Below are 14,228 nucleotides of genomic sequence, written 5' to 3' on the forward strand. Positions count from 1 at the left end.
ACCTCGCAGACGCGGGAAATCGGGAATAGTATGAAAGAAAGAAAGAATATATATATATTTATATATATATATATATATATATATATATATATATATATATATATATATATATATATCATATATTTGTTTATTTTATTTTGCTTTGTCGCTGTCTCCCGCGTTAGCGACGTAGCGCAAAGAAACAGACGAAAGAATTGCCCAACTCAACCACATACACATGTACATCTCAATGTACACATATGTATACACACATAGACATATACATACATACACATGTACATTATTCATACTGGCTGCCTTTATTTATTCCCATCGTCTCCCGCCACACATGGAATAACAACTCCCTCCCCCCTCTTGTGTGCGAGGTAGCGCTAGGAAAGAACAACAAATGCCCTATTCGTTCACACTCAGTCTCTAGGTGTCATGTAATAATGCACCGTAATCACAGCTCCCTTTCAACATCCAGGCCCCACAGAACTTTCCATGGTTTACCCCAGACGCTTCATATGCCTTGGTTCAATCCATTTACAGCACGTCGACCCCGGTATACCACATCATTCCAATTCACTCTATTCCTTGCACGCCTTTCACCCTCCAGCATGTTCAGGCCCCGGTCACTCAAAACCTTTTTCACTCAATCTTTCCACCTCCAATTTGGTCTTCCACTTCTCCTTGTTCCCTCCACCTCTGACACATATATCCTCTTGGTCAATCTTTCCTCACTCATTCTCTCCTTGTGACCAAACCATTTCAAATACCCTCTTCTGCTCTCTCAACCACACTTTTTTTTATTTCAACACATCTTTCTTACCCTTACATTACTTACTCGATCAAACCATATCACACCACATATTGTAATCATACATCTCATTTTCAGCACATCCACCCTCCTGCGCACAACTCTATCCATAGCCCACACCGCGCAACCATAAAACATTGTTGGAACCACTATTCCTTCAAACATACCCATTTTTGCTTTGGGAGATAATGTTCTCTACTTCCAAACATTCTTCAAGTCTCACAGAATTTTTGCCCCCTCCCCCACCCTATGATTCACTTCCGCTTTCATGGTTCCATCAGCTGCCAAATCCACTCCCTGATATCTAAAACCCTTTACTTCCTCCAGTTTTTCTCCATTTAAACTTACCTCCCACTTGACCCTCAACCTTACTGTACCTAATAACCTTGCTCTTATTCACTTTTACTCTTAACTTTCTTCTTTCACACATTATCAAACTCAGTCACCAGCTTCTGCAGTTTCTCACATGAATCAGCCACCAGCGCTGTATCATCAGCGAACAACAACTGATTCACTTCCCAAGCTCTCTCATCCACAACAGACTTCATACTTGCCCCTCTTTCCAGAACTCTTGAATTCACCTCCCTAAAAACACCATCCATAAACAAATTAAACAACCATGGAGACATCACACACCCCTGCCGCAGACCTATATTCACTGAGAAACAATCACTTTCCTCTCTTCCTACACGTACACATGACGTACATCCTCGATAAAAACTTTTCACTGTTTCTAACAACTTGCCTCCCACACAATATATTCTTAGTTCCTTCCACAGATCATCTCTATCAACTCTATCATAGCCCTTCTCCAGATCCATGAATGACACATAGACATCCATTTGCTTCTCTAAGTATTTCTCACATACATTCTTCAAAGCAAACACCTGATCCACACATCCTCTACCATCCTCTGCGCAAGAGGGTTGATGTTCTAGAAATGATATGTTTGAGGACAATATGTAGTGTGAGGTGGTTTGATCGTGTAAGTAATGTAAGGGTAAGAGAGATGTGTGGAAATAAAAAGAGCATGGTTGAGAGAGCAGAAGAGGTTGTTTTGAACTGGTTTGGGCACATGGAGAGAATGAGTGAGGAAAGATTGACCAAGAGGATATGTGTGTTTAGGGAACGAGGAGAAGTGGGAGACCAAATTGGAGGTGGAAAGATGGAGTGAAAAAGATTTTGATTCATCAGGCCCTGAACATGCAGGTGGTTGAAAGGCAGGCAAGGAATAGGGTGAATTGGATCGATGTGGTATACCGGAGTAGACCTGCTGTCAATGGATTGAGTCAGTGCATGTGAAGCGTCTGGGGTAAACCATGGAAAGTTGTGTGGGGCCAGGATGTGGAAAGGGAGCTGTGGTTTCGGGCATTATTACATGACAGGTAGAGACTGAGTGTGAACGAATGGGGCCTTTGTTGTCTTTTCCTAGCGCTATCTCGCACACATGAGGGGGGAGGGGGTTGTTATTCCATGTGTGGCTAGGTGGCGATGGGAATGAATAAAGGCAGAGTGAATTGTGTGCATATGTATATATGTATGTGTCTATGTTTGTATATATATGTGTACATTGAGATGTATGGTTATGTATATTTGCGTGTGTGGACGTGTATGTATATGCATGTGTATATATATATATATGTATATATATATATATATATATATATATATATATATGTATATATATATATATATATATATATATATATATATATATATATATACGAATAAAGTGTATATGAACGAGCACCTTCATAGAACATACAAAGCTCCATCAGCCAAGATCGAACCTAGGACCCCTTGTGCAAGAGGCAGGCATGCTAACCGCTAGGCTAAGGGACTGTATAATAGGAAACAACTATTCGAAATACTAAGTACTCGAATACCCTTCGTCTCACTATGGTGAGCAACGGGTTTATCGGTTGTTTCCGAACAGAACGCATAGCCAGCTGAGAGCGTTTTACCGAACCTGACTGTACAACGCGGAGTTATATGAATACGAATAAAGTGTATGTGAACGCGCACCTTCATAGAACATACAAAGCTCCATCAGCCAAGATCGAACCCATATATATATATATATATATATATATATATATATATATATATATATATATATATATATATATATATATATATATATGTTGGGAACAGGTGAATGAGTGTGTTAGTGGTTTTGATGCACAAGACCGGGTTATAGTGACGGATGATTTGAATATAAGGTGAGTAATGTAGCAATTGATGGAATAATTGGTATACATGAGGTGTTTGGTGTTGTAAATGGAAATGGTGAAGAGCTTGTAGATTTATGTGCTGAGAAAGGACTGGTGATTGGGAATACTTGGTTTAAAAAGCGAGATATACATAAGTATACGTATGTAAGTAGGAGAGATGGCCAGACAGCGTTATGGGATTACGTGTTAATTAACAGGAGCGCGAAAGAGAACTTTTGGATGTTAATGTGCTGATAGGTGCAACTGGAGGGATGTCTGATCATTATTTTTTGGAGGCGAAGGTGAAGATTTGTATGGGTTTTCAGAAAAGAAGCGTGAATGTTGGGGTGAAGAGGGTGGTGAGAGTAAGTGAGCTTGGGAAGGAGACTTATGTGAGGAAGTACCAGGAGAGACTGAGTTCAGAATGGAAAAAGGTGAGAACAAAGGAGGTAAGGAGAGTGGTAGAAGAATGGGATGTATTTAGGGAAACAGTGATGGCTTGTACAAAATGTGCTTATGTCTTGAGAAGCGTGGGAGGTGGGTTTATTAGAAAGTGTAGTGAGTGGTGGGATGAAGAAGTAAAATTATTAGTGAAAGAGAAGAGAGAGACATTTGGATGATTTTTGCAGGGAAATAATGGAAATGAGTGGGAGATGTATAAAAGAAAGAGACAGGAGGTCAAGAGAAAGGTGCAAGAGGTGAAAAAGAGGGCGAATGAGAGCTGGGGTGAGAGAGTATCATTAAATTTTAGGGAGAATAAAAAGATGTTCTGGAAGGAGGTAAATAAAGTGCGTAAGACAAGGGACTAAATGGGAACTTCAGTGAAGGGGGCTAATGGGGAGGTGATAACAAGTAGTGGTGATGTGAGAAGGAGATGGAGTGAGTATTTTGAAGGTTTGTTGAATGTGTTTGATGATAGAGTGGCAGATAAGGTGTGTTTTGTTCGAGGTGGTGTGCAGAGTGAGTGGGTTAGGGAAAATGATTTGGTAAACAGAGAAGAGGTAGTAAAAGCTTTGCGGAAGATGAAAGCTGGCAAGGCAGCATGTTTGTAAGGTATTGCAGTGGAATTTATTAAAAAAGGGGGTGACTGTATATTTGACTGGTTGGTAAGATTATTTAATGTATGTATGATTCATTGTGAGGTGGCTGAGGATTGTCGGAATGCTTGCATAGTGCCTTTGTACAAAGGCAAAGGGGATAAGAGAGAGTGCTCAAATTACAGAGGTATAAGTTTGTTGAGTATTCCTGGTAAATTATATGGGAGGGTATTGATTGAGAGGGTGAAGGCATGTATAGATCATCAGATTGGGAAAGAGTAGTGTGGTTTCAGAAATGGTAGAGGATATGTTGATCAGGTGTTTGCTTTGAAGAATGTATGTGAGAAATACTTAGAAAAGCAAATGGATTTGTATGTAGCATTTATGGGTCTGGAGAAGGCATATGATAGAATTGATAGAGATGCTCTGTGGAAGGTATTAAGAATATATGGTGTGGGAGGCTAGTTGTTAGAAGCAGTGAAAAGTTTTTATCGAGGATGTAAGTCATGTGTACGTGTAGGAAGAGAGGAAAGTGATTGGTTTTCAGTGATTGTAGGTTTGCGGCACGGATGTGTGATGTCTCCAGGGGTGTTTAATTTGTTTATGGATGGGGTTGTTAGTGAGGTGAATGCAAGAGTTTTGGAAAGAGGGGCAAATATGAAGTCTGTTGTGGATGAGAGAGCTTGGGAAGTGAGTCAGTTGTTGTTCGCTGATGATACAGCGCTGGTGGCTGATTCATGTGAGAAACTGCAGAAGCTGGTGACTGAGTTTGGTAAAGTGTGTGAAATAAGAAAGTTAAGAGTAAATGTGAATAAGAGCAAGGTTATTAGGTACAGTAGAGTTGAGGGTCAAGTCAATTGGGAGGTAAGTTTTAATGGAGAAAAACTGGAGGAAGTAAAGTGTTTTAGATATCTGGGAGTGGATCTGGCAGCGGATGGAACCATGGAAGCGGAATGAATCATAGGATGGGGGAGGGGGCGAGAATCCTGGGAGGCTTGAAGAATGTGTGGAAGTCGAGAACATTATCTCGGAAAGCAAAAATGGGTATGTTTGAAGGAATAGTGGTTCCAACAATGTTGTATGGTTGCGAGGCGTGGGCTATGGATAGAGTTGTACGCAGGAGGGTAGATGTGCTGGAAATAAGATGTTTGAGGACAATGTGTGGTGTGAGGTGGTTTGATCGAGTGAGTAATGTAAGGGTAAGAGAGATGTGTAGAAATAAAAAGAGCTTGGTTGAGAGAGCATAAGAGGGTGTTTCGAAATGGTTTGCGCACATGGAGAGAATGAGTGAGGAAAAATTGACCAAGAGGATATATGTGTCGGAGGTGGAGGGAAGGAGGAGAAGTGGGAGACCAAATTGGAGGTGGAAAGATGGAGTGAAAAAGATTTTGTGTGATCGGGGCCTGAACATGCAGGAGGGTGAAAGGAGGGCAAGGAATAGAGTGAATTGGAGCGATGTGGTATACAGGGGTTGACGTGCTGTCAGTGGATTGAATCAAGGCATGTGAAGCGTCTGGGGTAAACCATGGAAATCTGTGTAGGTATGTATATTTGCGTGTGTGGACGTATGTACATGTGTATGGGGGGGGGGGGTTGGGCCATTTCTTTCGTCTGTTTCCTTGCGCTACCTCGCAAACGCGGGAGACAGCGACAAAGTATAAAAAAAAAAAAAAAAAAAAAAAATGTATATATATATATATATATATATATATATATATATATATATATATATATATATATATATATATATATATATATATATATATATATATTGCAAATAGTCCACGGGGAAAATGAAACATGAGAAGTTCCCCTGTGCACTTACATGTAATAATGGCATCATCAGGGGAGAGACAAGAGAGAAATATAACAGTCAGTTGTTATACAACGAAGATACGTAGGTAGACGCATTTGGTAAACAACGAATGCCCAATATAGACAACGAGCGTGTCAGAAACTTATCATTTTACAAATTTTATCAACAATAGCGTTATCTAATTTTATAGACTATCATTAATATTAAGTCTATAATTCTATGTGTATTCAATAATAGAAAATTCAATGATATCTCTCGTGGCAATGGAGTTAGAGTTAATAACTGAGATTGCTTTACTCCAATCAATACAATGATCATAGTTTTTAACGTGATTAAACAAGGCCTTTGATTCGTGATCCGTTCTCATACTATGTTCATGTTGCTTTAGTCTAACAGAAAGATGCTTACTTGTCTGCCCAACATAATATTTATCACAATTTCTACATGGCACTTTATAGATGCACCTAGTAGAATATTCTGGTGAATTCTTGATTAAGTTATTCTTTACAGTAATATTGTTGCTGAAGGCAACACTTACATTAAAACAATTAAGCAACATGGGAAGTAAAGTAAAAATATCATCAAAAGGGAGAACTAAAAGATTCTTGGTGTCAATAGGAGGTTTCAGCTCAACTCTATAAAATGATTTCTTTGCTAACTTAAGGGATTTATAAATGAAGGATCTAGGGTATTTTAACTTAGATCCAATGGAATATATCTTCTCAAACTCATCATCAATATACTCTGAACTGCAAATACGTAATTGGTTATGGAACATAGATTGAAATGATGATGATTTAACTCTGTCATGTTGAGATGAGTAATAATGTATATATGAGCATAGATTGGTAGGTTTTCTGTATATGCTAAACTTAAACTTGCTACCTTGCCTATGAATCATGCAATACAAAATGGTAACATACCATTATTTTCATTTTCTACAATAAATTTGATGGAAGGTATTAAATTTTTAAGTAAGGGGAGAAATATGAATTTTCAATTGTTAGCCAAACACTAAGAACATCGTCTACATACCTAAACCAAGTTGCATTAGAAGGTAAGATTTCTTTAGTAATTCTTTTTAAAAAATTCCGTATAATGATTACTTAGTACAGGTGAAAGAGGGTTACCCATTGTCATACAAAATTTTTGAGCATAATAATATCCATTGACTTGAAATACTCAGTCTTTTGTACACAATTTTATCAGTTCAGTGAAACCAGACTTTGGAACATGTAATTGAATATCATCGAAGACATCAAACAAATATTCTAAAAGGTCATCAGCTAGACCTTTTGTGAAAAGTGAGGAAACATCAAAGCTAACTAGTTTGAAATCAAAATTAACATTGATATTGTTAAGCTTGTTGACTAAATCTACATTGTTCATGATATTAGAATTTGATATCTTACCCACTAAAGGGCTTAATAAAGAAACAAACCTTTTTGACAATTTATATGTGATGGAGCCTACTGGAAAAAATTTTTTGTTTTGATAAGTCCATACATGTATGGCAATGAATGGGACAAAGATGACAAACTTTTGATAAGCGAACAATTACCTTTCAACAACAACTTCATTCCTTTAGTGAAATGGGAATTACCTGCTTCTAGGGGCAGACTGGTAAGAATCTTTCTGTTAGACTTAAGCAACATAAATATAGTATAAAGACGGGACAAGAATTAAATGCCTTGTTTAATCACTTTCAAAACTATGATCATTGTATTGACTGAAGTAATGCCACCTCAGTTACTAACTCTAAATCTATTGCCACCAGAAATATCATTGAATCTTCTATTATCAAATACACAAAGAATTATAATCTTAATACTAGTGATGGTCTATATAAATTAGAGAACTTTATTGTTGACAAAATCTATAAAATGATAAGTTGATTAACATTCGTCTGTCTTGGATATTCGTATGTTTAACAAATGGCGTCTTATCTACGTCTTTTCGCTGTGTATTAACTGACTGTTGTATTTCTCTCTTGTTTCTCCCCTGATGATGTGATTATTACACGAAAGTGCACTTGGGAACTTATCGTGTTTCATTTTCCACGTGAACTCTGAGGAATATACTTGATCAAGCGCAGAATTGTGATCTTTTCTATATATATATACATACATATATATATATATATATATATATATATATATATATATATATATATATATATATATATATATATATATATATATATATATATATATATATATATATATATATATATGGATGTATACATATATATGGATTTGTATGTAGCATTTATGGATCTGGAGAAGGCATATGATAGAGTTGATAAAGATGCTCTGTGGAAGGTATTAAGAATATATGGTGTGGGAGGAAAGTTAGAAGCAGTGAAAAGTTTTTATCGAGGATGTAAGGCATGTGTACGTGTAGGAAGAGAGGAAAGTGATTGGTTCTCAGTGAATGTAGGTTTGCGGCAGGGGTGTGTGATGTCTCCATGGTTGTTTAATTTGTTTATGGATGGGGTTGTTAGGGAGGTAAATGCAAGAGTTTTGGAAAGAGGGGCAAGTATGAAGTCTGTTGGGGTTGAGAGAGCTTGGGAAGTGAGTCAGTTGTTGTTCGCTGATGATACAGCGCTGGTGGCTGATTCATGTGAGAAACTGCAGAAGCTGGTGACTGAGTTTGGTAAAGTGTGTGAAAGAAGAAAGTTAAGAGTAAATGTGAATAAGAGCAAGGTTATTAGGTACAGTAGGGTTGAGGGTCAAGTCAATTGGGAGGTGAGTTTGAATGGAGAAAAACTGGAGGAAGTGAAGTGTTTTAGATATCTGGGAGTGGATCTGGCAGCGGATGGAACCATGGAAGCGGAAGTGGATAATAGGGTGGGGGAGGGGGCGAAAGTTCTGGGGGCCTTGAAGAATGTGTGGAAGTCGAGAACATTATCTCGGAAAGCAAAAATGGGTATGTTTGAAGGAATAGTGGTTCCAACAATGTTGTATGGTTGCGAGGCGTGGGCTATGGATAAAGTTGTGCGCAGGAGGATGGATGTGCTGGAAATGAGATGTTTGAGGACAATGTGTGGTGTGAGGTGGTTTGATCGAGTGAGTAACGTAAGGGCAAGAGAGATGTGTGGAAATAAAAAGAGCGTGGTTGAGAGAGCAGAAGAGGGTGTTTTGAAGTGGTTTGGGCACATGGAGAGAATGAATGAGGAAAGATTGACCAAGAGGATATATGTGTCGGAGGTGGAGGGAACGAGGAGAAGAGGGAGACCAAATTGGAGGTGGAAAGATGGAGTGAAAAAGATTTTGTGTGATCGGGGCCTGAACATGCAGGAGGGTGAAAGGAGGGCAAGGAATAGAGTGAATTGGAGCGATGTGGTACACCGGGGTTGACGTGCTGTCAGTGGATTGAATCAAGGCATGTGAAGCGTCTGGGGTAAACCATGGAAAGCTGTGTAGGTATGTATATTTGCGTGTGTGGACGTATGTATATACATGTGTATGGGGGGGGGGGGGTGGGGCCATTTCTTTCGTCTGTTTCCTTGCGCTACCTCGCAAACGCGGGAGACAGCGACAAAGTATAATAAAAAAAAATAATATATATATATATATATATATATATATATATATATATATATATATATATATATATATATATATATATATATATATATATATATATACATATATATATATATATATATATATATATATATATATATATATATATATATATATATATATATATATATATATATATATATATATATATATATATATATACATAATTCTTTTTTTATTTTTTTTTTTTTTTTGCTTTGTCGCTGTCTCCTAGCGCAAGGAAACAGACGAAAGAAATGGCCCAACCCACCCCCATACACATGTATATACATACGTCCACACACGCAAATATACATACCTACACAGCTTTCCATGGTTTACCCCAGACGCTTCACATGCCCTGATTCAATCCACTGACAGCACGTCAACCCCGGTATACCACATCGATCCAATTCACTCTATTCCTTGCCCTCCTTTCACCCTCCTGCATGTTCAGGCCCCGATCACACAAAATCTTTTTCACTCCATCTTTCCACCTCCAATTTGGTATCCCACTTCTCGTTCCCTCCACCTCCGACACATATATCCTCTTGGTCAATCTTTCCTCACTCATTCTCTCCATGTGCCCAAACCATTTCAAAACACCCTCTTCTGCTCTCTCAACCACACTCTTTTTATTTCCACACATCTCTTTTACCCTTACGTTACTTACTCGATCAAACCACCTCACACCACACATTGTCCTCAAACATCTCATTTCCAGCACATCCATCCTCCTGCGCACAACTCTATCCATAGCCCACGCCTCGCAACCATACATCTTTGTTGGAACCACTATTCCTTCAAACATACCCATTTTTGCTTTCCGAAATAATGTTCTCGACTTCCACACATTCTTCAAGGCTCCCAGGATTCTCGCCCCCTCCCCCACCCTATGATCCACTTCCGCTTCCATGGTTCCATCCGCTGCTAGGTCCACTCCCAGATATCTAAAACACTTTACTTCCTCCAGTTTTTCTCCATTCAAACTTACCTCCCAATTGACTTGACCCTCAACCCTACTGTACCTAATTACCTTGCTCTTATTCACATTTACTCTTAACTTTCTTCTTTCACACACTTTACCAAACTCTGTCACCAGCTTCTGCAGTTTCTCACATGAATTAGCCACCAGCGCTGTATCATCAGCGAACAACAACTGACTCACTTCCCAAGCTCTCTCATCCCCAACAGACTTCATACTTGCCCCTCTTTCCAAAACTCTTGCATTCACCTCCCTAACAACCCCATCCATAAACAAATTAAACAACCATGGAGACATCACACACCCCTGCCGCAAACCTACATTCACTGAGAACCAATCACTTTCCTCTCTTCCTACACGTACACATGCCTTACATCCTCGATAAAAACTTCTCACTGCTTCTAACAACTTTCCTCCCACACCATATATTCTTAATACCTTCCACAGAGCATCTCTATCAACTCTATCATATGCCTTCTCCAGATCCATAAATGCTACATACAAATCCATTTGCATTTCTAAGTATTTCTCACATACATTCTTCAAAGCAAACACCTGATCCACACATCCTCTACCACTTCTGAAACCACACTGCTCTTCCTCAATCTGATATATATATATATATATATATATATATATATATATATATATATATATATATATATATATATATATATATATATATATATATATATATATATTTCAATTTCATTATACTTTGTCGCTCTCTCTCGCGTTAGCGAGGTAGCGCAAGGAAACACACGAAAGAATTGCCCAACCCACCCAGATACACATGTATATAATTACAAGTACACACACGCACATATACATACCTATACATCTCAACGTATACATACATATATACATATACACATACATATACATATACACACATGTACATAATTCATACTTGTTGCCTTTATTCATTCCCGTCGCCATCCCGCCACACATGAAATGACACCTCCCCCCCCCGCCTCCCTCCGCACGCGCGCAAGGTAGCGTTAGGAAAAGACAACAAGGACACATTCGTTCATACTAAGTCTCTAGCTGTCATGTATAATGCACTGAAACCACAGCTCCTTTTCCACATCCAGGCCCCAGCAGTTAACCGGTATAGATTAATTCCCCACAGTAAAGATACGAGGTACTACGGAAAAAGATACAGTAGAGAACGAATGATGACTGATATTGTCACGACTGTGTAGCTGAACTGTAACAATAGTTAATTTTTGTTGTGAGAGCTGGGCGACATTGCTGCAGACGATGAAACATATGCTTAAAGTTGATAAATCATGATAGTCAAGACCGATCCAGTTGAAGACGTAATTTTCTAATTCAAATCTAATTCAGGCGCTAAAGGCACATTCTGACTTCAGTTATGGTTCTTGTTGAACATTCTAATATGGCTAAATGTTGACCCAACTTCTGAAGTGTTTCTATTCATAGGCTAACGTAGCTGCTAATCCTTGACGTAACTGCTAATCCTTGACGTAACTACTAATCCTTGACGTAACTACTAATCCTTGACGTAACTGCTAATCCTTGACGTAACTGCTAATCCTTGACGTAACTGCTAATCTTTGTAGTTGTGGAAGCACCTACGTCGACCCATCGGTGCTGTGATTGGTATGGCGGGTCAGTTCCTGTTACTACCGGCCACCGGCTTTGCCCTTTGCCTCATCTTCCAGTTCCGGCCTTACGTGTCCCTTGGCATCCTTGTGGTGTCTTGTTGCCCCGGCGGAACCTTCTCTAACTTCTTCACTTTCTGGGCTGATGGAGACTTGGCTCTCAGGTGAGTAGTACAGCGAACCAGCCATATTAACACTGGTGTGTTCTGGTAGTACATCAGGTCAGCCTCCCTTATTGCTGTATGCATTACTATTTCTTGTAGATATCCAGCCTTTAGCTACAGTCAATTCAATGACCCACTAATTACTTTCATTACATTAATCAATGCAATTTTTCGCATACCTGGATAGTATTGAAAGACTTTCCTTTCAAACATGTAACGTCTTTGCAATCTGCAAGCCTTCATGCCCAGTTAATTGGTCAGCCATCCGTTCTAATTTGCAATCAACCTGAATCTTCTTCACATCATAAACTGCTGTTGACTTACAAATCTCTCACACCTGCCTGTGGGAGAGTCCTCCAGGTTCTTTATCTCAACCAAAGTCAAACTACTTTATTGCGGTATGAGTTTTGGTTTGAAGATAAACCATTTCATGATGCTCACAAACGATCATATTTTTAAGATTTCAAAATCTGCTTTACGATGCAACATGACTGACCGGTTGAGACGTATCCCAGTTCACATGTTCAAAAGTTGCCAGAATTTCAGGGAAGATTCAGACATTTTTAGGCGAAGTTAGTATACATCTCGTAAACTATCTTACGACATAATATACATCTCGTAAACTATCTTACAACATCATATACATCTCGCAAACTATCTTACAACATAGTAAACATCTCGTAAACTGTCTTACAACATAGTATACATCTCGCCAACGATCTTACAACATAGTATACATCTCGCAAACAATCTTCCAACACAGTATACATCTCGCCAACGATCTTACAACATAGTATACATCTCGCAAACAGTCTTTCAACACAGTATACATCTCGCCAACGATCTTACAACATAGTATACATCTCGCAAACAGTCTTTCAACACAGTATACACAGTATACACAGTAATGAAATTAGAATTTTTTTGCATCCACATTTTCATGAAACTGTAAGCTTGTTCTTTTCTCTGAAGTGTAATGTTCACGTTTTCAGCCAAATGAGAAACAAGGATTTCGTGGTATGTTCGTGTAATATGTCATTTATTTCAGTTCTATAGCTATATCACGAGAGTATACAAACGTTTGCCTGTCTCAGCAGAAATTAAGACGTTACAATATCTTTGTAGCTATATTCAACACAATAAGTTCAAGCTTCTTTTAAGTCAAAAGTCTGCAAAGTGATATTTCAGTCTGTTCTTAGGGGTATAATTGCACTGCAGACGGTTCTCCTGATCAGCAGACGATTAGAGCGACCCCAGTGACGAAAGAACAATAAGCATAGTCCCGAGGCAAAGTCTATCTCACAGGCCCTCTGACTAGTCGAGAAAATTGCAGGATGTCCCTGATTGATACATATATCACCATGATCCTCTTTGTTCATATCATGATCAGTATTGCATCCCTCTCTACGGTATGCTTTCCTTGCTCTTGGCCACTAACGTTCTACCATAACCAACACAACTGTCATATAAAATACTATATTCCCTCTGGCTATTACAGTGAGCACAAGAGTTCATCTGACTGCCACAGTAACCATTACAGTACTGACCATCTACTGCTACAGTGAACACTCTGGATCTTCCTGACTACTCTGGTTGTCACAATGAACATCATAGTTGCCATGGCATAATGACTCCCAGCCTTCCTGACTCCCAGGTGAGCACCGCAACTGCAACAGCAAGAGTTACTGTCCACCTGGCTGCCTTAGTCAGCAACACACTCCCTCTGACTGCAACAGTGAGCACTCTTCCCTCTGGGTGCCAAAGTCAATACCGTATTTTCTCTTGCTGAACGGTGAAGGCTACCGGGCAGCCACATGAGTACCATCATCCCCCTGGCTACCACAGGGATGAACACAGTACCTCTAGTAACCACACTAAACACTACGGATCCCTGGCTACTATAGTGAACTCTACAGAATTTCTGCAAAATATAATCCCACTGCCTCAGATGATGATCATAGCGATGCAAAAGTAATATTGTCGTTGTGCATCCACGGCCTTTGATATCATAGCTCTGTAA

At 39.0% G+C, this 14,228-nt stretch overlaps 1 protein-coding gene across 1 annotated transcript in view; it reads left to right on the forward strand.

The window, feature by feature from the left end:
- Positions 1-12,008: 12,008 nt before the first annotated feature.
- The window catches only part of LOC139764047 (ileal sodium/bile acid cotransporter-like), a 40,913-nt gene continuing 38,693 nt past the window's right edge, over positions 12,009-14,228 (forward strand). The window contains exon 1 of the mRNA XM_071690504.1: positions 12,009-12,208. Coding sequence (XP_071546605.1) covers positions 12,045-12,208 — 164 coding nt within the window. The 5' untranslated portion in view covers positions 12,009-12,044. The remainder of the gene's footprint in view (positions 12,209-14,228) is intronic.

The sequence above is a fragment of the Panulirus ornatus genome, chromosome 48 (assembly GCF_036320965.1).
Source record: "Panulirus ornatus isolate Po-2019 chromosome 48, ASM3632096v1, whole genome shotgun sequence".
NCBI classification, from domain to species: Eukaryota; Metazoa; Arthropoda; class Malacostraca; order Decapoda; family Palinuridae; genus Panulirus; species Panulirus ornatus.